Below are 26,944 nucleotides of genomic sequence, written 5' to 3'. Positions count from 1 at the left end.
CTTATCCTTCAGTCTATAGCAGTTTAGCTCCAGGACTAAACTACCATGCAGGAACTTGTCAAACGTCTTGAAGTCCATGCAGACAAAATCCACTGCCTTACTGTCATCTATCTTCCTGGTTACTGCATGGAAACACGTCATATGATTCGGCCAGCAGGAATTTCCACCACAAAGCCATGCTGAATCCTGATACTATCAATCGAAATACTATGTGTTCTTGATAAAATAATTCCTTTGAGCAATTGCCCCACTGATGATGGCAAACAATGAAAAATATGAAAATTACCGTACCGAGTTCTTGCATTTCCTTCTGTAGTGCCTCCAATTTTGGTAAAATGCAATGCATTTTCAAGAAAGATTTCCATATCAGCCTATGGGTACGAGGGTTCTTCGCTATCAGAATGCTCAGGAGGAGTTTTGAACTGTCCACCCGATTTCCTTTCTCCCTGATCTTAACGACTTCCTGTAACGAACAGCAATACGCACAATGAGGAGCAGAGTGAAAGAGTCATGCCATCAGTTAATGGACCAGAGATGGCGGTTCGAAGATATTGCCTGCACTGAAAAAAACACACTGGACAAGTACTTATCGATTATCAAATATTGATAATATTTTCTAGCTCTAAGAAAATCGTCAACCATGAGAACACACAAAAAAATACATGGAAGACCGTCAGTAATCGGAAATATTGCACGTCGAGAAGTGGTGAATTTTAACGTGATCAGTTTGTCCTGCCATTCAGTACGTATTATGGCACAACTAGACTGTTTGCTGGAATAGAGTGAACATCAATAGCAATGCATAGGGAAATACTTTTCATTGGCAGAAAATTCATCAGCTTTAATTTTAAACATTTTGAACTCAACACTGAAATTACTGTATTTTCTTCATTGAATGTATAATTGTTCATGAGGCATATTTTCAAAATACTGCTTCCAACATCAAATTGCACATTATATTTTTGCATGTTCAGTTTTAGTGACATAGCAACTTTATCAGGGGTGATTGATAAGTTCGTAACCTAAGGCAGAAGGAGTCAATTTTAGAAAACCTAGCACGGTTACTTTTCAACATAGTCCCCTCCTACATTTACACACTTAGTCCAGCGGTCGTGGAGCATACGGATCCCTTCTTTGCAGAAGTCGGCGTCTTGGACCTCCAGAGTGGTCCACAGCAGGGTTAATTGATAGGTTCGTGGTCTAAGGTAGAAGGGGATGAGTTATTAACTTCAACATTTTTGCATAATCACTCAAAGTTTTGAGCTTCACAGACATGTAACAAGTGCGGTATACCTCAACTCCTTCTACCTTAGGCCACAAGCTTATCAGGAGGTCAAAGACGCCGTCTTCTACAAAGAAGGGATCCGTGTGCTCCACGACCGCTGGACTAAGTGTGTAAATATAGGTGGGGATTCTGTTGAAACATAAATGTGCTAGGTTTCTAAAATTGATTTCTTCTACCTTAGGCCACAAATTTATCAATCACCTCTCGTATTTGATTGTTTATGAATGGTGAGTGCAATGAGAATGTTTTGGCTGATGCATTTAACAAATTGAGTTCCCTACATAAAGTAAAAGCTATGAACTTTAAGGCACTTTTGTTTGCTCACAGAAATACATGCAGTTCTCTTTCAAAGGGTGGTTGAATCAAAGACTTGGCATGCCTGAAAACAGAAGTAGTCACTTTATTCAAAAGCAAAAAAAGCGATGGGTTTCCCATGGAGGTTGGTAGTGTTGAGCATAAGTAACACTCAGTATAGACATGCTGTTGCTGTGGAAGACCCAACTGAACTTTTCTCCCCAGTGTATGCATGGAAGTCAAATCACATTTTTCTTTCCATTCTGGAGACAGAGCATGGTGTATTGGGAATGCCAAGTCATCTGCAGGAGCTGACAGAGCAGCATCTGTGCAATGTAGTGAAATCATTGACGTTTGTTTCTGAAATGATGCATTAGGTCTCATGGTGATCCTCGAGCTGATGGGTGATTGATCGTGCATTTCTCACTTAATGCTCTGGAAGTGTCATATCTCTTCCTACCGGCCCTGCATCTTTTACTACATTTTATTTCAAACCACCATAAATTACATATTAAACACTCTTGGGCTCCTTGATCAGTAGATCACTGGGATTATCTTTTGCATTCATCTAATGCAGTTTCAGATTCAGTGCATCTTCTGTTTATTCATTTCTTCTCCATTTTTCATTTTCTCTTTCCATATTAAGTGGTTTAGTTGCTGTTCTGTCCTGTCATGCTACCAGGCTTATATTCATTATGTCCGCCATTTTCTCCACTCACCTGATGTTCTTGCCCATTGATATGGCCCTTGTAAGTTAGCATGAAACTGACTCCTTCCACCTCTTCTTCAATTGCCTGTTCCAATCTCTCTCGGTAAAATTCTAACAACTGGAACAGTTGATAATCATCCCAATTTTTCAAAAGCTCGGTGATTGCAGACATAGAGGCTGTGAATAAATGGTAAAGAAAATCAAACGAATTCTGAACATTTGATCTCGGCATGCACTTTATCCCTTAAATTTTACATGTTAACTTTCTTTCCCTGTTTCAACATTTATTATAATTCAAAACATGTCAAATATATCTGTCCACATCTGACAAATACCTGTCCAATCTTTCTGCCTGCTTGTCCATATTCAGACATTCGAATTGGGGAAACTCAGCTAATGTTCAATGGCAACATCTCCAAGAACACGTCTTTGGCCCAAACCTTTGATGCAATCATGAAGAATGCATCACAGTAGTACTACTTCTTTCAGAGTTTGGAGCGACTTGGGTGAGAATGAATGACAAGAAGTGTATATGAACAGGCAGGAAAGGAACCAGAGGCTGAAGTGAGAATAGAGTGCTTGGACACACCATGCTGAAAAGATTGGGAGAAGTGAGAATTTGGAAGGAAAATGGGAGAAAGATTATTTCGGAGTCAAATAAGGATTGAAGAGAAAGGGGCAGGCTGCTGCAAGGGTGGAAGTAGTGCAGAAAGGAATTAGAAAGTTTGCATTGGAGAGGAGAGACAGCTAGAGATGGAGCAATAGATCCACACAAGAGAGATTGGAAGTAATGCAGCATTGTGTGGTGCGAATGGGACAGCAGTCAAGAGGAGATAAATAAGGAAAGCAGTGATGGTAAAATAGCACGAATAGAATAAGTGAGAGGTGGGCTTGTGACGGAATAGGAAACATGTCGTCCTTTATTGCTGAGACACTAAGAAAGTTAGGAAAGAATGAGAAAATATAATAAATGTAACAGAGAAAATGTTCAATTTTTGATCCAGTATTCATTGTCCCCATGGGATTGATTACTGAGTTGGCACCACACTGTGCAATCGTTAAACTGACGGGTCCAATTTTGCCTTAAACAGATCAAGAACATTTCCCTCCTGATAATTTTATTGTCTGTTTTTTTTTTCTGTTCTTCCCTGTTTTCTGTTTGGGTTGCTTTATTGAGGATTTAAGTTTGCTTCTTTAACTTGAATGTGTTTTCCTTCTATTACTTCTAGCTCACAAATATTAAGCACCTCTGCTATCGTCCCAGCAAAACCAACAGGTGTACCTGCTTTACGAGTATACTCAATGCATGAGTTTCAATTACGTCTGTGAATAACGCTGATGAATCTTTCCATTTTGGGACAAACAAGATGTTACCCATGCATTCCTCTCAGAGAAGAAAACTCTTAGTGCAGTTCAAGCATTACAGCATTACTACCTGGATTCAGTTCTCACTGCTGCCTGTAAGGATTTTGTACATTTCCCCTGTGACCACAGAGGTATCCTGCCACTGCCCAAAGATGCGCTTGTTGGGAGGTCAATTGTACACTGTAAATTATCCTGCAAATTTGCTAAAGAACCAGTGTTTGGGAAAATAAGACTCACCAAACTTTCTCCTGACTGAATCAGGATGGTTCACTCCAATTGCTTCTCTCAGTTCTCTGGCTGTTTCACTTGTTGCTCTTCCCTCGTTTTCAGTGGTGGTTTGTTTACAGTTGTGGGCTCTTCGTCCAATAAATCTCTCCCCGCAGGTCTAAATTTAACCAAAGAGAGTACGAAGCACGTTAAAAATACCAAAAAGAGTCTTACTGCTCAATGTTCCTAAAAACAAAATTCACCGAAATTTAAATGTTGAAGACAAATATAATGATCTCAGTGAACAAACCTGTAATTGTCCCTGACACGGTATAGAGCCTTATATGGGAATTGAAGGAGTCATTGTTCAGTCGTGGTAAGAAGGAAGACAGAAGAACAGAATTAGTTGATTCTGTCCATCGAGTCTGCTCCACCATTTTTTCTCATCTCAGTTTTAAAGGGTAGTGCCTTTATTCTGAGACTGTGCTGTCAGATCACAGACTCTCCGTCTAATGGAAACATCCTCTCCATATCTACTGTATCCAGGCTTTTCAGCATTCGGTAGGTTTACCTAACCACCTCTCCTTCACCGTCCCTCTGAACTCCATTCAGCACAGGACCAGAACCATCAAATGCTCCTCATACATTAATCCGATCATTCCTGAGATGAGTTATGTGAACCTTGGTAGCAACAACTGTACTGAAGACTTTTCCATGAATAACAGGCAGATTGGTACCAGGATACTTTATTTGGAAAAGTTGAGGTTTTGTTACTGTCCTACGAACTGTCACTTAACGACTGCGTGAGCACAGGTCTACTTTCAGGAGTTTTAAACCATTCCAGAATGTACGCAGTAAAAAAGACACTGGAATCGCCAGCATCACTCAGCAGATAAGGAACAGCTGTGGGGAGAGGAACAAATTTAACGATTCGGGGTCACAATCGTTCGTCAGATTGATTTCAAATATTTTCAGGTTTTTACTGCCGATCCCCAGCATCTTGAGTTTCTGTTTGATTTCCAGCGACAGACAGGCAATAGGGAGGGGGAATTTTCACACAGAGTTTGAACACGGAGCCATTGGGTCCAATTCTACTGCTTCAAACATTTAATGACCCTGTGAGTGATGGAATAGGAATTTATTCTCTTCTCTGATTAGCATTTATTGCTTATAAAGGAACTCCAGAGAGAAAAAAAAAAATATTGATCCCAGACTCAGAAATACTCGCTCACCACCTCATACACCCAGGCAGATTAATTCCCGGGTCCACTTCACCCGGGCAAAATCTGTGATTTCCCAGACCCCAGCCTCTCAGGATCACACAGCTGAACCTGTCACTTACTGACCCTGGAAACCACGCACATCGTCTCCAAGTCGCACAGTAAGTGGTGTAATCAGCGATTTCCCCACGGCCTATATCCAGCAGCCCCAGACTTCTGAATCATTGTGTAAGGAGGAACATCGATCCCCATCTGGTGAAGTACCGACCTGGTCAAATCCCAAATGACAAAAGTACCATACGCCCGGAGTCTACATCCCAGGTTAATAGCCCAAGCACCAACTCTCCCAGGACTCCCTTGTTGCTTGTAACATGCTGCAGTGTCCTGGCCATTCAAAGTTCAAAAACTAACACTCCAACATCAGCCTATGGCAGAACGGGAACCTGATGATCTCTGACTGGGCCAGAGATCAGGCTGGAAAACCTGGCTGTGAGTCACTGGATACCAGGGATACGTTTCACAGTCTCCAGCAGCTAAACTGAACATGTTTTATTATCTGCAGATTTCTTTGTGTTTACATTTTATCATTATCTCATTGTTAAATGACGTCTTGCCCAGCACAGTTTGTTATCACCGCATTTCCTGGGACTGTCCCAGATGCTGCCCGATCTGCTGAAGGTTTCCAGCATTTTCTCTTCTTAGTTTAAATGATGCAAACCTATTTACTGATTACAAGATGTTTGTGACAGCCTGAACAAAGTTGCTCATGCCGTGACCACAGGTCATGTGCATGCCATCATGTGTGATGGCCTGAACAAAGTTGTAATACCCACATCATTAGTTTCCTCTTCATTCAAATACAGGGTTAAAACAGTCGATACAGTCAATGCTCACAACATCCTCCCCACTCCACTATCAATCTGTTACATCTACTCCTGAGGCCATTTGCTCTCATGGAGGGGAAGTGACATGAGAGAGAAAAATGTGCTCCGCTCCCTGCAGACCCTGTGGGCTATTCCTGGCAAAGGAGAAATTGGCTCTCCAAACATATCCAAAACAGGAAGTAACAGACTCAACTTTAAATGCTGAGAGTATCCGCCTGACAAGATTAACACTGCGGCCATTTAGTAACGTCAAAACTAAAGCTGTAATAGCTTTCTTCACCCTACCTCATGCTGTATTCAATATATCCTCCTGTATCTCCAAGAAACCAATACCAATTTCAGAAATAACTCAGTGAGGCAAAATACTTCATAATGAATACAGCAGTAGGAGAAAGATTGTTGAACCAGGAGGGAGAAGGGATTAAGGACAATTTCTGATGATCCTCCAGCAATACACAGATAGTGAAATAATAGTACATACTACTGTATAAAAGATCATAAAATGACAAAGATAGAACAAATAGCACCAACCTTGGCATACACCATTTGACCCTCACCAAATTTTATCGTAGAAGGTATCCCATCCAGATCTCTAAAGACTTTGTGTGGCTACTGCCCTGCACGTGACTGCAATGAACTGCAGAGAACTGTGGACACAGCTGAGGACATCATAGAAACAAACCTCCACACCATGGACTCAGACTATACTTTCCACTGCCTCAGTAAGGCAGAGCGGTGGGTGGAGCATCGGAAACAATCCCAAAGATGCCGCAGTCCTGCGGTCAACTGTGATCGCGTGACGGAAGGGTGGCTCTCCCCTGACAATTTCAGAATCAGGTTTAATATTACCGGCAAATGTCACGAATTGTGTTGTCTTTATGGCAGCAATACAATGTAATACATAATAGTAAATGAAAAAAAGTGACTTCAATAAATATACATGTTAATTTAAATAAGCAGTGCAATATTTAAATACATTTGATAAACTGATTCCCCATTTTATTTGTGTAGGAATATTAGACTGACTGGGTTGCTGCTTCAGAAATTCTGGAGGGCACTTAACTGAGGGGGACAGATTTTTGTGAAGTTCGGATAAACAGATAAGGCTTAATTTTCACATAAATGGGTCATACACCCAGAAACATTGGCAGGTCGGAACAGTGAAATAGACATAAGAAAAGTATATTGCCCGCCCACAATGAGAGGACGTGACAGATGTGGATCTCACTGCCTTGTCCAAGTAGGCGAAAGATGAAAGATGGATGTGGTCCCGGCATCACCAGCTCATCTTCGCGCCTCCCAAGGAGCGGAACAATAGCGGCTAGGCGGCAGCTTATATCAGGAGGTTCCGTCCAGGAAGCGGGGCGAGCCCAGCAGTTCGGGTGAGTTAACGGAATCACTGCCCAGCATCAGACCACCTTACTGGGGACTGGTCTCAATACTCACTAATAGGAACTTTTTCTCTTCGTCCCGCAGTGAGTGATGCAGCCCCGGGGCAGAGGGCCTTCTGATTGGCCGCCGAACTGCTTCAACAAAGAATGCAAAGGAAACCACTGCCCATCCGGGAATGTGATCATGAACAATGTGATCAATGCGTCATCAGAGGTGTGGACTGTCCAGGTGATCTGCTTTGGGATGGAATGGCTGCAGTCAACACAGGCTCGTTGTTTAAAATTTTTATAAACAGTAGTTTTATGGATGTAAACTGAACCATGCAGTCTCTGGCTCCCGGCCTCCTGACCATGCGGTCTTCGGCACTTGGGAAACTTAACACAATGACAATGTGGACCACAGATACCCCTTCCTCAAAAAGTGAGTTAATCATTAATAAAAAAAAACAATCGCACTACATTAAAATTGTAACTGCACCTTCCTTGCTTTCACTGATGGCAATTGGTCTATGATGAGATCAAAGTCAGATTTTTCAGTTTCTTGTTCTTTCTACATTCAGCCGAAATGTAGAGCACAGAGTCTGCCTTGACCCATGGAGGCTATCAAATATGAAAGTATTAATTTTAACTTGCCAAATGATCTCTCACAGCTGGAAATGAAAACTGTGATGGTTAGCATTATCTGAATAGCAATGCGAAGGTTTGGGAAGCGCTCTCATCTCCAGACTGAACCATAAACTCGAGAAGCTCTTCAGGTATTGATATTTTCACGTTGACCCGCCTTGATAGCAACATACTGCAATCCAAAATTTCTTCTTATAGCTGCTCTCCATCAACATCAGAGCTGTACAATTTGCCCAAATTTTCACACTTCTTCTTTAGGTCATTACTGTCTGCGACGTAACACAGTCCCTGGACATCGAGAAGGAACCCAAAATTGGCGTCAGTGTCGTGCAGACGAGTGACCCTTTCGTTTATTTCTCTGTGAAGACCCTCCAGTGTTCCCTTCATGACCCTTTCCATTTCATCCTTAGCTGTTAACCCAGCATCGCTCGTGTTCTCATCAGCCATTCATTTCTTTCGTAATTGACGTCTTTGAACTTAATATTCCTTTCTTGACAGAGACCGACTCCTTTTCCGAGTGACTGATTGACCAACACTTCTCTTTCATCATAAAAATGATCTCGGTGGGCTTCCAAATCCAGGGCAGCATCATGGAAGTTCAAGTTAGGATCCTGCAGCCTGAATATGTTCAATGCGAATGAGTACTTTGTTCCAAATTCCTTACAAAATCAGAAAATCGTAACTCAACATGCAGTCGTGCAGCTGCCTTGTGTCCCTTCTTGTTCCACTGGTCTCGTTTTCATTCTCTATCGTGTCCTGGAGAATTTGAAGTATCTCCTCTAGATACTTGTTGACCGGCTTCACTGCTTCTGTCCTTGCGCTCCACCTGATTTCGGACACCGACTCAACAACCACAGACACTGCCTTTTTGAGTTTTTCCCGGCGCTGTGTTAACGGGAGGAAAACACGTAGAGAGCTTCGATTTTTCCAAAAATCGTGACAATCATTGTATCCTGCTTAACCATATAGCAATTACAGCACGGAAACAGGCCATCGTGGCCCTTCTAGTCCGTGCCGACGCTTACACACACCTAGTCCCAGTGGCCCGCACTCTGCCCATAACTCTCCATTCCTTTCCTGTCCACATGCCTATCCAATTTTACTTTAAATGACAATACCGAACCTGCTTTTACCACTTCTACTGGAAGCTCATTCCACACAGATTCCATGCTTGGCTGCATGAACACCCACAAAGTTGAGTTAGTGATTGTCGCAATTTACAAACACTGCCAGGTTGTTTTTCTCACTTATTCTTTGATGAACACCACTTCTGTGTCCAGCCATCACAGCAACGTTGTCATAGCACTGTGACTGATAATTTTGCCCTTCTCTAGCTGTTTCAAGATGTCTTCAACTAAGCTCTCAGCATCCTTCTGGCTTATCTGGTTAAAACCAAGGAAGGACTCTCTAACACAGATTGTTTTGCTCTCAATATCAACTTCCACATACCTCACTACATCCGACATCTGCTCACGGTACGCCTGATCAGGAATCGAGTCGAACATAAGACCATAGTACTTGGATTTACGAATGCTTCTCAGTAAACTCTGGGAACAGTGAATGCCATCATGAGGATGAATTTGTTCTGGACACCCCGTGAGAGATAAGATGTGGATCCAGGGTGACTTTCCAAATGAGTGAGCTGTTCAGTTATGACAGCGTTTAAGATGGCAAATAGTTTCAGTAAGCAAAGGAGATTTTCCGCATTGGAGTCATCGTCTAGATGAAGTGACTCCCTGTGTCCTCACAAAGCCAGGTTCTGAGTCACAAGGAATTTTATGCGGTGACGGATTCTCGTCAAGATATCACGCCACTTCTGCTTTTTCTTCTCAATCTGTGACTGTTTGTTAGAATCCGAAGGTGGATCAAGTACAAATGCGTCACAAGTCGAGTAGGAAGTCAAGTCAGATAAATCCGAGTATGACGAGATTAAGAGTGAGGCTGCCACAGAGGACATGGACATGACAAGAGGGGATGTCGATGGTGGTGGTTGTGATATTGAGTGTATTGATGAGAGTTTACTTGACGAGATTAAACCTGATGAACCTGAACCTAGTAAATTGGATGGAGTCAAAGAGCTTCTAACTGTCATACCAGAAGTGATTGAACAGCATGACATTGGACTTCTGAAGTTTGACAAGGATACAGGAAAAGCAATTCGGCCTGACGCGTTGAGAACAGAAACAATAAAGCTGGGTTCGAAGTATTTCTAGAACAGTGAGGGGGCTTTTTTACCAATATATAACCGCTCAATGAACAAAACTTGGATCAAGGGAAATTGGGAAATGGTCGTGGTGAGGAGGTGACTCAATCATGGCTGGTCTATTCCCTTTCCAAAAAGTCTGCATTTTGTATCTGTTGTCTTCTCTATTCCCTGTCAGACCATCAATCCTCCTTGCAGCAGGGAAGTGGATTCAACCAGTTGAAAGGTTTAATGATCATGCATATGTCAAGAATCATTGGGAATGCTTCACAAAGTGGATAGAAAAGATAAGAAATATAACTGGAAATAGAGAAGTTATTGATGTGGTAATTAGGTCATTCGGTCATTTAGTCTGCTCCATAATCAATCATGGAGGATTATTTTTCCAACACCGTACTCTTGCTTCCCTTCACTAATACACGACCCATTTAGCAATCCAGAACGTGAATATATCCAACGAGAGCCTCCAAAACCCTCTGTGGCATCAAATTCCACAGATCAACCTACACTTGGCTGAAGTAATTGCTCTCGTCTCAGTTTAAACTGAAACTTCTTTATCCTGACTCTGCACTCTCAGATCAGATTGTCCGCCTAATCGAGACATCGTCTCCATTCCAATTACGTACAGGCTTGTCGGTATCCAGTTGGTGTAAATAATCACCCCCCCCCCCCCAACCCACCACCATCCCTCTGAAATCCACTGAGCAAAGGCCCAGGGCCATCAGATGCTCCTCATGCATAAAAGTTATAATCCCTCAGCTTTTTCTTGTGAACCTTGTTAGCAAAAGTTGTACTGAACACATTTCCAGGAATAACAGGACAATTGGTACCAGGGTAATGTACTGGGGAAAAGCTCTGGTTTCTTTACTGTTCTCCTATCTTTCACAAAGCGAGCGCTGGTGCCCTGATCCATTTCCAGCAGACTTAAAGTGTTCCGGGGTGAATGTAATGAAGAAAAAGTGGAATTATAGAAACGCTCAGCAGGTAAGGAACTGCTGTGGGGAGAAGAACACGGTTAACAATTTGGTTTCCCAACCTTTTGTCAGAATGGATTCAAACGTTATCCAGTTTTTAGTGGAAATCTTGGGTTGTTCTCCTTGGAGCAGCGGGCACTGAGGGAGGATCTGATAGAGGTTTATAAGATTATGAAAGGCATAGATAGAGTGGACAGGAAATATTGTTGTGCACAGACACAGTACGGTTAGCCCATCCAGTTCGTGCCATGGTCCCATCCACCTGCATACAGACCATAGCGTTTCATACCTCTGCCATCCATGTATCTATCTAAACATCTCATGTCAACTGTTTATTCCTTTATATAGATGCTGCCTGACCCGTTGAGGTGGTGGGATACAGACTGGACAGAGGTTGTACAAGATGGTTGATATATATAATTGAGGTGGTGGGATACAGGCTGGACAGAGGTTGATATACGTCATTGAGGTTGTGGGATACGGGCTGGACATAGATTGAACAAGATGGTTGATATATATCGTTGAGGTGGTGGGATACAGACTGGACAGAGGTTGGACAAGATGGTTGATATATATCATTGAGGTGGTCGGATACAGACTGGACAGAGGTTGAACCCTCTTTGTGGGTTATGTGGAACAGTCTATGCTCCAAATCTATACTGGCACCACTCCCTAACTTTTCCTCCGCTACATCGATGACTACATTGGTGCTGCTTCCTGCACCCATGCTGAGCTCGTCAATTTCATTAACTTTGCTTCTAACTTTCACCCAGCACTCAAATTCACTTGGACCATCTTGGACACTTCGCTCCCCTTTCTTGATCACTCGGTCTCCATCTCCAGAGACAGACTCCACTGACATCTTCTACAAACCCACTGACTCCCATAACTATCTTGACCGTACCTCTTCCCACCCAATGCAAAAATGCCATACCCTATTCCCAGTTCCTCCGTCTCTGCCGCATCTGCTCCCAGGATCAGGTTTACCATTCCAGGACTTCTCAAATGTCCTCTTTCTTTCAGGATCGTGGTTTCCCTTCTGGCTTCATCAAAGATGCCCTCACCCGTATCTTCTCCACTTCCCGCACTTCAACCCAGGTATCAAAACAAGTGAAGTTTGGATCCAATACTGGGTCAGGTGATGGAGATAAAGTTCCCAGGATACATCTCAACGGATGGGTTCAGTCCCGGCCTCACCACTTCATCCGCTCCTAGGACCACAGCACCAGGGGTTGAGCAACGGCTCATTTCAGGCGCTTCGATGTGAAGGCCCACATCCCGGACCATCCAGCAGGTTCTGTACAGGAATCGGTGGGAGGCTGGCTGTTCAGGGAAAACAACGGGAATCGCTTCCCAACATCGCTAGGGACTAGCCTCAATTCTCACCTTCGGGATCTCATTGGTCTCGCCCCACAGAGAATGATCTTTCCCCCGACTGCCCACCCCAGGCTGTGAGGTCACTCTCCTGACCCCAGCCCCACAAATGATCCGCCGCATCCATCCATAAGAAATCATTGTCCGTCCCGGAACTGAGCACGCACAATGTGATCATGCTTCATAGAGCGGGGGCAGGGCTTCAGAAACAAACCTGCAGATGCTGCCGATCTGCGTTCAAATGGGAGCAGGAAACAGGTTACAGGGTCTTTCATTTAAATCAGTGACTCTTCTCCTCGCTCCTCAAACGCTGCCTGATACACCTGCCATGTTTTCCACATTTCAAATTTAAACCAGCTACATTTTCAATTTTTCTCTCTGTATCTTCCACGTCCCATCCTGTACCCCCAAGGTCACAGAGATAGGGATTCGATTCCCATTACTGTCCAACAGATGATTCAGACCCTCCGGCAGTTTGTTCTTTGGTCTGTATAACCCGTGTTAGTATGGGGAGCGGGATTTTATACCATATTCCGGTACAATCTCAACAAATCCCAAATAATTGTTAAAAGTGATTTTCATTCTTATACCCAGTAACTCTTACAATAAATACAATGTACCTTTGAGCTCCCTCCCTACTCACTGCACCTCAGTCCATCTCCCTTTAATCACACTCAGGATTTCGGTTTGTCCTACAGAAGTGGCTCATCTCACATTTCCCAGATTGGGCTCCGGCTGACCTGTTGTTCCCATTCACTTATTTTGCCTCCATATCCCCTAAACCTTTCGACAAGAGACACAGAACATAGAACAGCACAGCACAGGAACAGGCCCTTCAGCCCACAATGTTGTGCTCAAACTATTCAATTAATCAAATTGCCAACTAAACTAATCCCTTCTGCCTACCCAATTTTCCCTCACATTCATGTTCGGAAATTGTCACATCAGGGATCGCAAGACCCTGCAGAGGATAGTGAGGTCAGCTGAGATCATCTTCCCGCCATCACGGACTTTTACACTACGCGCTGCATCCAAAAAGGAAACAGCATTATGAAGGGCCTCACACACCCATCATACAATCTCTTCTCTCTCCTGCCATCTGGGAAAAGGCTCCGAAGCATTTGGGCTCTCACAACCAGACTATGTAACAGTTTCTTCCCCAAAGCTATCAGATTCCTCTATACCCAGAGCCTGGACTGACACCTTGCCCTATTGTCCTGTTTATTATTTACTGTAATGCCTGCACTGTTTTTATGCACTTTATGCAGTCCTGTGTAGGTCGGTAGTCTAGTTTTGCTTTCTCCGTGTTGTTTCTTATTCACGTAGTTCAGTCTAGTTTTTGTACAGTACTGTGTCATGTAACACCATGGTCCTGAAAAACGTTGTCTCATTTCTACTATCCACTGTACCAGCAGTTATGGTCGAAATGACAATAAAAGTGTCTTGACTTGACTAAACATCTCTGAAAAGTCCCCAATGTATCTGCCACTACCATCACCCCAGGCAGCAGATTCCAGCAACCCATCACTCTGTAAAAAAAACACTTGCCCTTCACATGTCCTTTCAAACTACCCCCTCTCAATTTAAATGTATGTACCTTGATTTAGACATTTCTACCCCAGGTAAAAAGTTATTTTCTGTCCTCTCTATCTATGCATCTTGTAACCTTCTGAATCTCCATCGTCTCACCCCAGCCTGTGTGAGTCCAGAGAAAACAACCCAAGTTTGTCCAACTTCTCGTTACCGCTCGTGCCTTGGAATCCAGGCAATATCCTGGTAAAGCTTTTCTGCGCCCTCTCCAGGGCCATTGACATCCCTCCTGGAATGAGGCAACTAGAACTGTATGAAATCCTCCAGATGTGACCTCACTCAAATTTTATGAAGCTGTAACATAACTTCTTGAATTTTGAATGCAATATATGACTAATAGAGGCAAGCATGTCATTTGTCTTCTTAACCACACTGTCAATCTGTGTAGCCACTTTGCGGGAGCGATGAACTTGGGATTCCAAGATCCCTCTACTCATCGACACTGTTAGGGGTCTTGTATTTAACTTTATAATTGACCTACCAAGATGCCAAGATGATTATCACTAATCAAATCTCAGAGTTGTCTCAGGTCCTCTTGAATTTATTAACAAGTGCGCATGCACAGGAAGATACAATACAGAGAAACACTGACTTGCAAAAGCATCACCGGCAAGTACATTCAGAAAACACATTGTACATAACTTTTACAATTCTGTGACATTATCAACATAGAAATTCAAGTTTTATGTCACTAACAATATACAAATATATATGTTGTGTCAATAATCATAGATATACATTTTGTGTCAATAACAATCTACAAATATAATTTTTTTTTCAAGAGCAGACTTGGAAATGTTGAATTTGGTCTGCTCAGTAAAATCCCTCACCCACGTCTTTCTGCCGGATCACTCACTCTGCAAGAAGCCTGCATCAAGCCAATAGGCTGAGCCATCTCCTCCTACCAATCCCTTATACTCTGGCCGCAGAAGTCACTTCACAAATGCAACCAACTTCCCGTGGAAGGAAATGGAAATAATTTCAAAAGCTGGACATCTACTTTGAGGTTTGTTCCACTTTGACGGGGAGTTCAGCTCGGGAGCAGGGGACGGCCTCAGTGGAGGTAATGCCCTCTCAGCTGGCCCATCTCTGTTAGTGGGTGTAACCAGTGATTGACGTCGATTCTCACCAATGGGAAGAGAGTAACTCCTCTGTTGACAGTAGGGTGTGCTGGGTGGTTCAGGTAATTGTTACCTCAGCCAGTAAAATTCAACCATCTCAGCGCCAGTGTGGTGTGTGGAACTGCACACGTGACGTCAGACACAGGTGTATGGAACCCACACGTGGTATCAGGCATGTGGCGGCGCAGAGTGACGTCAGACACCGGTGTGGGGAACTCACACGTGACATCAGTCATGTGGGGGCATAGAGTGACATCAGATCCTGGTGTGGGGAACCAACACGTGATATCAGGCATGTGGCAATGCAGTGTGACATCAGATCTCAGTGTGGGGACCCCACAGGTATCATCAGGCGTGTGGGGGTGCAGAGTGGCGTCAGTTCCTGGTGTGGGGAACCCACATGTAACGTCAGGCATGTGGGGGCGCAGAGTGACGTCACGTCTGGGTGAGTACTTAATTTCAAAAGCTGTTTACTGGGTGTTTTTAATGATTTCACGGGGACAGCGAAAGAAACATAACAGATGTCATCACTGAATCCAGTGTTGTGTCATGTAAACTCCCCTGCTATGTGCCCGGATTTGCCATTGTTGTTGGTGGAGTGGGCAGCGTGGCCTTTTTCTCGTGTTGGGTCACAAAACCCCAAATGTTTCTGGGGAAGACTTTCCAGGGTGACCTTGCTTGGGGTGGGTCAGTCAGTGCAGTATCCTGTTGTTTACTAATTTCATAAAGATTGGTTTTACTGATGTAAACCGGATTTGGCTGCAGTGTATCATTCAAACAGCTGATCGCTGAGAGGAGCTATATTTGTTGGTCAGTGAAGTTCACGCAGATATAGTTGGATGGAGTTGATGTGGAGTTCAGGGGTGTCACATTGAAAGGACGTGTCAGTCAAATTCTCTGTGTTGTCCTTCCGACCTCCGAAGATGCCACAGGGAGCCCCTGCAAATCGCAGCAGAGTGCCGACTCCAACTGATGTCGGCAGTTTTCCTGTTCACGCAGTGGTCAGGAAGGGGCTGATCCTGGGTTTGCATAAATTGAGCGTCGCCTGCAGTGGAAGTGGGCTGGGACCGAGCTGGACAGCTGGAGAGTCCAGTCTGGCTGGTCTTGCGGCTCTGGGTTTAGTTTTGTGCTCGAGCCGAGACTGGTAGCTCCCAACCAGTTAGTTGTGGTTCCCCAAGTTGGGAGGGAGGATGTGGCTGATGAGGATCAGTCTACGTGTGCAGCTGTGGGGTAAATGGTGGAAAGGCTGTGGGCACATTGGCGGGGTGGAGGGAGGTTGGGGGTGTGGGTGCAGCGACGCAGCGTGACCCAGAAGGATGGGTCCCAGGATAAATTAAGTTGTAAGCAAGGGAAGAGTTGGTCCAATGAATCAGACAGGACACGTGACCTTTCAGGAAGCAACAATTCTTTTTTCACGTTAATTATTGAATGATCTTCCTGAACATCGTGTTTGTGACAGAGCCCCAGTGTCTGGAAACTGCTGCATGGCAGGAAACAGAGGGTGATGGTGAGAGGCTGTTTACTGGACTTGAGGCCACTGCCTAATGATGATCCCCATGGTTACACCGATTGTTACTTGTCATCAATCATGTAGGGTATAGGTAGTAAATCTGAACATGGAACATAGAAATCCACGGCACATTACAGGCCCTTCAGCTCACAATCTTCGGCTGACCTTGTAACCTACTCTAGAAGCTGTCTAGAATTACCCAACTGCATAACACTGTTTTTCTGAGCTCCATGTACCTATCTAAAAGTCTCTTAAAGTACCCTATTGTGTCCACCTCCAACACCGACGCCAGCAATGCATTCCACACCCACCACTCTGTGTGGAAAAACTCCCCTGACATCCCTCCTCTGTCTACTTCCAAGCACATTAAAACTATGCCCACTCGTGTCAGTCATTTCAGCCCTGGGAAAAAGCCTCTGGCTATCCACATGATCAATGCCTCTCATCATTTTATACACCTCTATCGCTCACCCCTACTTCTCCATCACTCCAAGTGGAAAAGGTCAAGCAAGTTTGCAGTAAGTAAGTTCAAATAATTACATTTTTTTTAAAAGATATTAAGTATAAGCTCGCCCTTTTGTTTCCATCTCCCCACTCAGAAGAGCCACTTCAGAAGATGCAAGACCTTGAAATGAGCAAACACTGAGGGAATGTGAGTGACTTTAAAGAGCTGGGATACTGATAGCACATCACCAGACCTGGAGTGATCGTAATTGGGTCTGACAGACTTAACTCCAGTTACTTCCTACCTTCCTTTGTGTAGGTATGTAATATCTAAAGGACCAGTGTCTGAGTAAATGAGACTCACCAAACTTGCTCCTGACTGAATCACTGGAAACCCTGAGACAGAAGGGTTTCTCTCCAGTCGGTGCTCTCAGTCCTCGGGCAGGTTCACTTGTTGCTGTTCCCTCATCTTCAGTTGTGATTCGCTTCCAGTTGTGGGTTTTTATTCCTCTCACCACAGGTCTAACTTTAAAATGAAAGATAATGAAGCATATTAACGATAAAAAGGAGAACCAAACATTACTGCTCAATGTTCCTAAAAAATAAAACTCACTGAAATTTAAACATTAAGACAAATATAATGATCTGAATGAACAAAACTTGTCCCTGACACGTCACAAAACCTGATATGGGATAGGAAGGAGTCATCACTCAGTCATGGTAAGATATAAGACACAGGAACAGAACTAGGTGATTTTATCCATCGAGCCTGCTCCAGCACTCAACCATGGCTGATTATTATTCCAATACCATATTCCTGCCTTCCTCATGTAACCCTGAAGCTACCTGGAACAATCACACATATATATATTAATCTCTGCCATAAATATACCCAAATTCCACAGATCAGCCACCCTTTACTTAAGATATTCTCCTCATTTCAGTTTTAAAGGGATGCTGCTTTATTCTGAGACAGTGCTCTCAGATCCCAGACCCTCCATCTACTGGAGAGGTCTGCTCCATGCTCCAGTCTTTTCAGCATTCGGTAGGTTTCCTTAAACTGTCCTTCTGAACTGCATTGAGCACAGGTCCAGGACTATTGACTAACATGCAGGTGACAGTGAGGGGAAATTTCCAATCACACTTTGAACACTGAACCCGTGTCCAATTCTACTGCTGCAAACATTTAATGGCCTCCTCTTCATGTAAGCGATGGTATAGGAACTCATTCTCTCCTCAGATTAGCAGTCATTGCCTCCAAAGGAACTCCAGAAACAAACATCTGATCCCAGACCAGAAATACTCACTCAACACCTCATAAGCCTGAGCAGCTCGATCCCCAGATCCATTTCAGCAGGGTCAAAATCTATTACAGGGTCACACAGCTGAATGTGCCACTTAACGACCCGAGAATCCTTTTACATCATCCCCACATCAGGGATTTCCCCACAACCAATGTCCAGCAGCCCAGGACCTGATTCACTGTGGAAGGAGGAACATTCAGTCCCATCTACAGAAGTGCTGACCTGGGCAAATCCCAAATACTGACATTCATATTCCCAGAGTCTACATCCCAGGATAAATAGGCCAAGCACCAATTTTCCCAGGACTCCTCATTGCCACATGTGTGTCAGCATGCTGGTAACATTGTCAGCACTGTGGTAACATGCCACAGTGTGTCAGCCGTTCAGAGTTCAAAAGTTAACACTCCCGCATCACCCTATGGTAGAATGGGAACCTGAGCATCCTTTGACTGGGCCAGATATTGGGCTGGAAAACCTGGGTGTGGGTCACCAGCAGGCATAGATACGTTTCACATTGTCTCCAGCAGCTAAACTGAACACATTTTATCATATTGTTAAAGGAGATCTTGCCCAGCACAATTGGCCATAGCATTTCCTGTAGTCTAACAGGAATAACAGGCTTTTCATTTCAAATTGAAATTAAATGCTGGAAACTCGGTACATCAGATTGGATCTGTGGAATGAGAAACTGTGGAAGATCCAGTATCAGACCTGATGCTGCCCGATCTGCTGAACGTTTCCAGCATTTTCTCTTTTTAATTTAAATGATGCACAATGATTGACTGATTACACGATGTTTGTGACAGCCTGAACAAAGTTTCATAAATGTAAGTCCCATATTCATTAGTTTTTTCTTCATTCCAACACAGGGTTAATACAGTCAATGCTCACAACATCCTCCCCACCCCACTATCAAACTCTTCCATCTGCTCCCGAGGCCACTAACCAGAGCGCGATAAAAATGTGCGCCACTCCCTGCAGAACCTGTGGCTGTTCCTGACAACAAGGAAATTGCCTCTCCAACCATGACCAAAAAAGGAAATATCAGACTCAACTTTGAACGCTGAGAGTCTCTGTCTGGAAAAGATTAACACAGCGGCCATTTGGTAACGTTGAAACTAAAATTGTGGTGACTGTCTTTATCCTTCCTCATTCTGCATTAAATAAATCCTCTGGTAGTTCAGTTAACAAACATTGATTTCAGAAATAACTCAGTAAAGCAAAGTACTTCACAATGAAGACAACGGTAGAAGAATATTATAAATATTGATATTTATCATCGAGGTGGTGGGGTTGGGAGACTGGACAGAGATTGAACAAGCTGGGCAGGGTGGCAGCAAATAGAACCAGGTTGGAGAAGGGATCACTGATCGTCCTCCAGCAATACACAGATACTGAATTAACAGTACATACTAAAATCACAATGATAGAACAACAGGAACTTTGGCATTTACCCTTCTCTCCGAACTATCTTTTATCAAACACCATGGAAAGTATCCCCAGGTTGGGTGTGAAGGTCTCACAACCCGGACCGACTCCGGCAGGTTCTGTCCAGGAAACGGGGTGAGACCGCGAGTTCGGGAAATTTAACCGGACTGTACAACATCGCTCGGGATACAGTACTCACCGCATGGATCTTGTCGGTCTCGCTCCGCAGAGAATGATCCGAACCCCCGGCTCCCCGACTGAGGGGGCGCGGACTCACTTCCGATCCGGATCCCGTAGACGATCCGCCGCTCCGGACCCTCTTCAACAAGAACGGGGAAAAAAAAATCGCTGCCCATCCGGGGCTGTGAGCATGCGCACTATACTTATTGCGTCATCAGACCGGGGCGGGGCTTCGGAGTCAAACCCGCAGATGTAGCCGATCTGCGGTAAAAGAGAATCACGTGACGGCGAGGGTCTCCCACGTGACCCGGTGATTGTTCCTCGCCCCTCACACGCTGGCCGAACCATCGGCCGCATTTCTCACATTATTTCACATTCACAACTCTCCCATCTCAGACACATGTTTCTGCCCGATCCTCATTTCCTCGATCATGGAACTAATTTCCATCTTCTGCAGCCCCGTGTTGCCCCAACCACTCACATCCCACCCCGTCACTATTTCCAACTTCCCACCTCTCCCCTCAGCTGGATCAACTCTCACTCCCCAGCTCTTGCCCCATCTCCACCCCTCACCTCTTTTCTCTGACTATTTCCCGTCCACTCTCAGTCCAGAGGGAGGGTATCGGCCCGAAATGTTGACGGTCCATTTCCCTCCACAGATGCTGCCCAACCCACTGAGTTCCTCGGGCAGTTTATTCTTTGGTCTGTATAACCCGTGTTAGTACGGGGAGCGGGATTTTACACCATATTCCAGGTACAGTCTCAACAAATCCCAAATAATTGTCACTTTTCCCGGACCATTGGCCCCGCTTGCAGGTCAACAGTCTGCATGTGTTTGCCCCCCAATGTGGTGAATCCCTCTGCTCATACCACAGTGAGATCAGATATTTCCACAGATGACATATCCCCGGTGGGGATAGGGACAAACGTCCTGTCCGCCCCCTCTCACACCATCTTTATGCTTTCAATAAAATACCCCACCCTACCTCGGGGAACCAGCATCAAACCGACGGGCCGAGCGGTCTCCTCCTACCTCTCAGCGATACATCAGAGTCCGGCCGCAGGAAACGCTTCACAAACGTTCCAACTTCCGTCGGAAGGATATGGAAATAACTCAAAAAGCGGGACATTTACTTTGAGATTCGTTCCGCTCTGAGGGAGCGGGAGACGAACTCAGCGGGGATAACGCCCTCTCCGCTGGTCCGCTCCTCTATTGGGTGTAACCAGCGATTGACCTTCCTGCGCGCCAATGGCAATAACGGTGCTCCTGCTGCGTCGGCTGTCAGCGGTTGGGGGGGGGGGAGGGAAACGGGCTGGTCACGTGATTAGTAGCTCAGCCGTTAAACCGATAAAGCTCGAGCTCACCAGCGCGTGGATGACGTGAGGGCTGATCCCGATGTGGGGAGCCCAAATGTGAAGTCAGGCGCATGGGTGCGCCAGTATGACGTCACCTGTGGGTGGAGCGCTCACATTTAAAACACATAAATGGACTGTTGCTAAGTATGTGCCTTTGGAGACCAACAAACATAGGCTACTGTCCAGCGCGCATGCTCTTCAATGATTACTAGTTCTTTTATATAATTCCACAAGATAGCTTGTGGTCTGTCTCCGGATTTACAGATAATATTGCATTGGTCTCTGCAGTCTGGATCCTCTATCCAGTATCGAAGATTCCCAAAATCTTTGAAAGGCTGTTTCTCTGGAATTTCCCAATCATCTCTATTATCCAAAGTCTGTTAAGCGATTAGCACCAAATGTACCAAATGATCCTAGCACCAGACACATCTTGCCCTCCACCACCACCCAACTCTCGGCTTTCCGCAGGAATCGCTCCCTATGCGACTCCCTTGTCCATTCATCCCCCCCCCCCCCATCCCTCCCCACCGACCTCGCTCCAGGCACTTATGCCTGCAAACGGAAGAAGTGCTACACCTGTCCCCACACTTCTTCCCTCACCACCATTCCAGGCCTCAGACAGTCCTTTCAGGTGAGGAACCACTTCACCTGCGAGTCAACTGGGGTGATATACTGTATCCGGTGCTCCCAATGTGGCCATTTATACACTGGGGAGACCCGCCGCAGACTGGGAGATCGTTTCGTCGAACACCGGCGCTCGGTCCTCCAGCAGTGGCGTGATCTCCCTGTGGCCACACACTTCAATTCCACAGACCACTCCCACTCCGACATGTCTCTCCATGGTCTCCTCTACCGTCAAGATGAGGCCACACGCAGGTTGATGGAGCAATACCTTTACTCCCGCCTAGGTAGCCTCCTACCTGCCGACATGAACATTCAACTCACAGACCTCCGTCGATACCCCTGCCCCCTTACCCCATCCTTATCTATAATTTTAGTCTGGTTCTCTTTCTCTCTCTTTTCCCCCTCACTATAATCGCCCACCAGCCCTACCTTTCTTTCTTTTTTATTTTCCATAATTCTCCACCTTCCCCCTAGCCCATTTCCCTCCAGCCTATCACTTCCCAGCTCTCTACTTCATCCCACCCCCCACTTCTTATCCCCCCCTCGACCATCCCATGTTACTTCTCTCCCGATGAAGGGTTTCGACCCGAAACGTCATCACTACCTCCTCCCATAGATGCTGTCTGGCCTGCTCAGTTCTGTCAGCATTTTGTGTTTTGAACAACAAATGTATGTTGTTTGTCTAATTTGTAACCGTCAGCATTTTTACAGCATCCACACCAAGAGCTGGTGAACTGTATTCCAAGAAAATATACCCTTTATGCTTCCCATCTGTTTCTGGGTAAAATTCATTTGTAATTTCCCGAAACTTAGAAAAAGATCTTCTGGATAACATTTTGAAGTTTCTCCAGCCGATCTGGTCCAACTTGTGGTACATTATCCACAACAATAACAGAATCTGTTCCATCAGCTTCTCGAGGTTGATCATTTAAAATATCACCCAGCAATTCCTCGTCGGAGAGATCATCCACGAAGCCTTCGGGATCACTGAAATCTTCGTCTGGCTCCTCCAACTCCTCCAACGTTTAGAGCTCCGTGGAGGTGTTGACACTGACGATCTGGACAGTAACGTCGATGATTGTGAGGAAGAGGTTGTTGAATTTTTTTGTGACAGAAGAAATTATCGCTGTTGGAGATCAGCAGTAGTCTTATACAGTGTCACCATATTTTTCAGCGAAGCTGATTTCTCCTGTGCCACCAGAAAGTTCAATGTGCTCCACTCTGCAAAGATCATCACAGTGCCTTTTCCTGTATCAGTCTCCGTTGTGCTGATAAAGACGCTGCCTTCACTTTTACTAATTGTGAATAAATTTCACTAAATAGCAGCAGCTCTGCAGTTTACTTTGTGTAACTGTCACCAGTCACTGTGGAAGCTGTCATTGGTTTAAGTAAGTATATTATTGAGGCACTCTTTCCCGTAGCCATGGGCTATTTTTACATCCATGGTAAATTAACATTGCATTTTGTATGGAGGAATATTGAGACTACAAAGAGAATTATTACGTATTTTAGTGTCCACTTAAGGCATTACAGTGGACTGTACCCTCCTCCATTCAGGTTATATCTGACTTCAAATGGGATAAAATAAAGCTTACTAACACACACAAAAAAAACACATAAGTGGACGTTTCTGATGATTTCGGTGGGACAACAACATTAATCACGGGTTTCATCACTGAATCCAGTGTTGTGAGATGTAAAGTTCCCTGTTATGTGTCCGGCTGTGCCGTGTTGTTGGTGGAGTGGGCAGCGTGGTGTTTGTCTCGATTCGGATCACAACACCAGAATTGCCAGTGGGGTCCACACACAGTCAACAGAAAACCTCTTGTCCCTGCAGTCTTTGTCTCCTGGTAAACTCAACACCCTGACAATGTGGACCATAGACACCCCTTCCTCTTTAAAGCCAGGGAATCATTCAGACAGTTAATCGCTGAGAGGAATTATATTTATTGGTCATTAAAGTTCGCCCAGATTCTTTTGGACGGATTTGATGTGGAGTTCGGGGTGTCACAGTGAAAGGGCCGGACGGCCGAACTCTCTCCGTTGTCCAAACATCCTTCCAGGTAAGGTGACACTTCACCTGTGAATCTTCCGGGGTCGCCTGCTGTGTCCGCTGCTCCCGAGGCGCCCGCTTCAACACTGGTGACACCGGCTCCTCCGCAGTTGTGCGGGGTAGGGTTGTTTTTTTTGGGGGGGCGCGGATCGATGTTATCGTTCCTTTTTGTGCGGGAGGGGTTTGTTTTGGGGGTTGATGATCGGGATGCCGTTCTTTTTGATGCGGGGGTGGGGTGGGAGTTTGATTTTTCTCTCTGAACGACTTTCATGCTCATTCTTTGTTTTGTGGTTCTCTGGAGAAGAAAATAAAACGCAAGAGTTGTTTATGGATACCTGCTTTGATAATAAACTGACCTTTGAACTGTCCGCTGCCAGCGGGACTTCCCGGTGTCCAAACATTTTCATTCCGATTCCCATTCCCGTTCCGATGTGTCAACCCATCGCCTCCTTGTGGCAAGATGAGGCCATCCTCGGGGTTCAGGATCAACTCCTTATATTCCATCGGGGTAGCCTCCCAACAACCTGATGGCTCTGTATGGACCTCCGGCACAAGTGGCGCTGTATGGACCTCCAGCCACCTGCGGCGATGTGCAGACCTCCGGCCGCGGGTGGCGCTGCCACAAACCTTCTGCTAAACGCATGCGCGGTGCCGTGTGCGTGTATCGGTTGCTGGTGTTCGGGCGGGGGTGAGTGGGGGGCTGAACCCGGGGTAGGTTTGTGTAAATCAGGGGCCGGTTGTATTGGGAAAGGGCCAGGCCCGCGCTTTGCCGGACGGCTGGAGCAGGGGTGCAGTGCAAACTTTTTTACGTGCTGGAGCTGTACGAGCGGTGATTGATAAGTTCGTGGCCTAGGTTAGAAGGCCTAAAGGTATACATCTCTCGGTACATGTACGTGCAGTTCAACTCTTTGATTATGCAGAAAGTTTGTAGTTAATAACTTTTGCAGTATTTCTGTTTCAGATAATTGAAAATTGCTAGGTTTTGTAAAATTGACTCCTTCCACCTTAGGCCACGAACTTATCAATCGCTCCTCTTATGTCCCACCTAATTGTCCACCTGCTCATTTCATGTACTGGGCACCTTCCTCGCCCCATTCATGTGATGAGCAGGTACACAAATTGGGTGTGACATATTTCTATATAAATAGAGCTTCTTATAATGTTAAGCACTAAAGCAAGATGAAAGAAATATATGAATTCCAGAGCTCCACAAAAGTATAGTGATAGTTCAGACATTAAGAAAATTATAGCCTATCACTACATTTCAGTTTTTAACTGGTGCAATAAAACATATAATAATTTAATAATGTAAAGTATTGCATGGTTGCATTCAATAATTATCATAAAATATAATTATCAGTCAAGTGAAGTAATGTTTGCTTAGAAGCCATTGGGTTGTTAGTGAGAAAAATTTAGTTTTGTATTAGCGAGTAATCCATGGACCACCACAGTCACAGCTCCAGGATTTCACCAAAAACAATCGAATATCCTAATGTTATTAGTGGTACTTTCCCCACCAGCTACCAACCCCTCACCCTAATCCCCGCTTCTGTTAAATTACCTCTATTTAATATGCAGCCGCTGTTAAATTTCCTGCTTGTTTATTTTGATTTTTTTACAGAGGTGCTGGAGTGGCGCTCCGGTGAGCTCCGGCAGCACTGCACCCCTGTTTAGATCCAAGTAACATGGACCCAGGGATCAAGCTGCCCGGGCTTACGAGGTGTTGAGCGAGTATTTCTGGTTTGAGATAAAATGTTTGTTTCTGGAGTTCCTTTGGAAGCAATGACTGCTAATCTGAGGAGAGAATGAGTTTATATTCCATCCCTCTCAAGGAGAGGCTGTGAGTAAATGGTCTGTTCTGTGTTTGAACCAGTAGAAATAGACCTGGGGGATTCAGTGTTTGAACTGTGTTTGGAAATTCCTCCTCGCTGTCACCTGTCTGTCAGACAGTGGAAATCAAACAAACTCAACTTGCTGGAGATCTGCACTAAAAATGAAAAATTCTGAATCCATTCTGACAAAAGATTGTGAACCTGAATCGTTAAATTTGTTTCTCTCCCCACAGCAGTTCCTTACCTTTTGAGCGATTCTGGTGATTCTGGTTTCTTTTTATTCCTTTCACTCTGGAATGGTTTAAATTTCCTGATTGTCTGTTATACTTGGAAATGTGTTCAGTGCAGTTGTTGCTAACAAGGTTCACATGAATAATCTCAGGAATGATCGGCTTTATGTATGAGGAGCATTTGATGGTTCTGGGGCTGTGCTCAATGGAGTTCAGAGGGACGGTGGGGGTGGTGGAGGGATTAGTAACAAGGTTCACGTGAATAATCTCAGGAATGATCGGCTTTATGTATGAGGAGCATTTGATGGTTATGGACCTGTGCTCAATGGAGTTCAGAGGGACGGTGGGGGTGGTGGAGGGATTAGTAACAAGGTTCACGTGAATAATCTCAGGAATGATCGGCTTTATGTATGAGGAGCATTTGATGGTTATGGGGCTGTGCTCAATGGAGTTCAGAGGGACGGTGGGGGTGGTGGAGGGATTAGTAACAAGGTTCACGTGAATAATCTCAGGAATGATCGGCTTTATGTATGAGGAGCATTTGATGGTTCTGGGGTTGTGCTCAATGGAGTTCAGAGGGACGGTGGGGGTGGTGGAGGGATTAGTAACAAGGTTCACGTGAATAATCTCAGGAATGATCGGCTTTATGTATGAGGAGCATTTGATGGTTATGGGGTTGTGCTCAATGGAGTTCAGATGGGGGTGAAAGGGGAGGGGGTGGTTAAGTAAACCTACCGAATGC

At 44.9% G+C, this 26,944-nt stretch overlaps 1 protein-coding gene across 2 annotated transcripts in view; it reads right to left on the bottom strand.

Annotated features, from left to right (window-relative positions):
- The window catches only part of LOC140722253 (NACHT, LRR and PYD domains-containing protein 3-like), a 39,199-nt gene extending 18,934 nt beyond the window's left edge, over positions 1 to 20,265 (bottom strand). The window contains exons 1-5 of one of the 2 annotated variants that reach the window (XM_073037042.1): positions 20,127 to 20,265; positions 17,560 to 17,721; positions 3,891 to 4,038; positions 2,299 to 2,465; positions 292 to 463 (exon numbers count right to left, since the gene is read on the bottom strand). In XM_073037042.1, the coding sequence (XP_072893143.1) occupies positions 292 to 463; positions 2,299 to 2,460 (334 nt within the window). In that variant the 5' untranslated portion in view covers positions 2,461 to 2,465; positions 3,891 to 4,038; positions 17,560 to 17,721; positions 20,127 to 20,265. The remainder of the gene's footprint in view (positions 1 to 291; positions 464 to 2,298; positions 2,466 to 3,890; positions 4,039 to 17,559; positions 17,722 to 20,126) is intronic. The other variant, XM_073037043.1, reaches the window with a different exon arrangement.
- Between the last annotated feature and the right edge of the window lie 6,679 nt (positions 20,266 to 26,944).

The sequence above is a fragment of the Hemitrygon akajei genome, unplaced genomic scaffold, assembly GCF_048418815.1.
Source record: "Hemitrygon akajei unplaced genomic scaffold, sHemAka1.3 Scf000073, whole genome shotgun sequence".
In the NCBI taxonomy this organism is placed as follows: Eukaryota; Metazoa; Chordata; class Chondrichthyes; order Myliobatiformes; family Dasyatidae; genus Hemitrygon; species Hemitrygon akajei.
The sequence above is the reverse complement of the archived record's forward strand: the minus strand, read 5'-3'. Positions and strand labels throughout refer to the sequence as shown.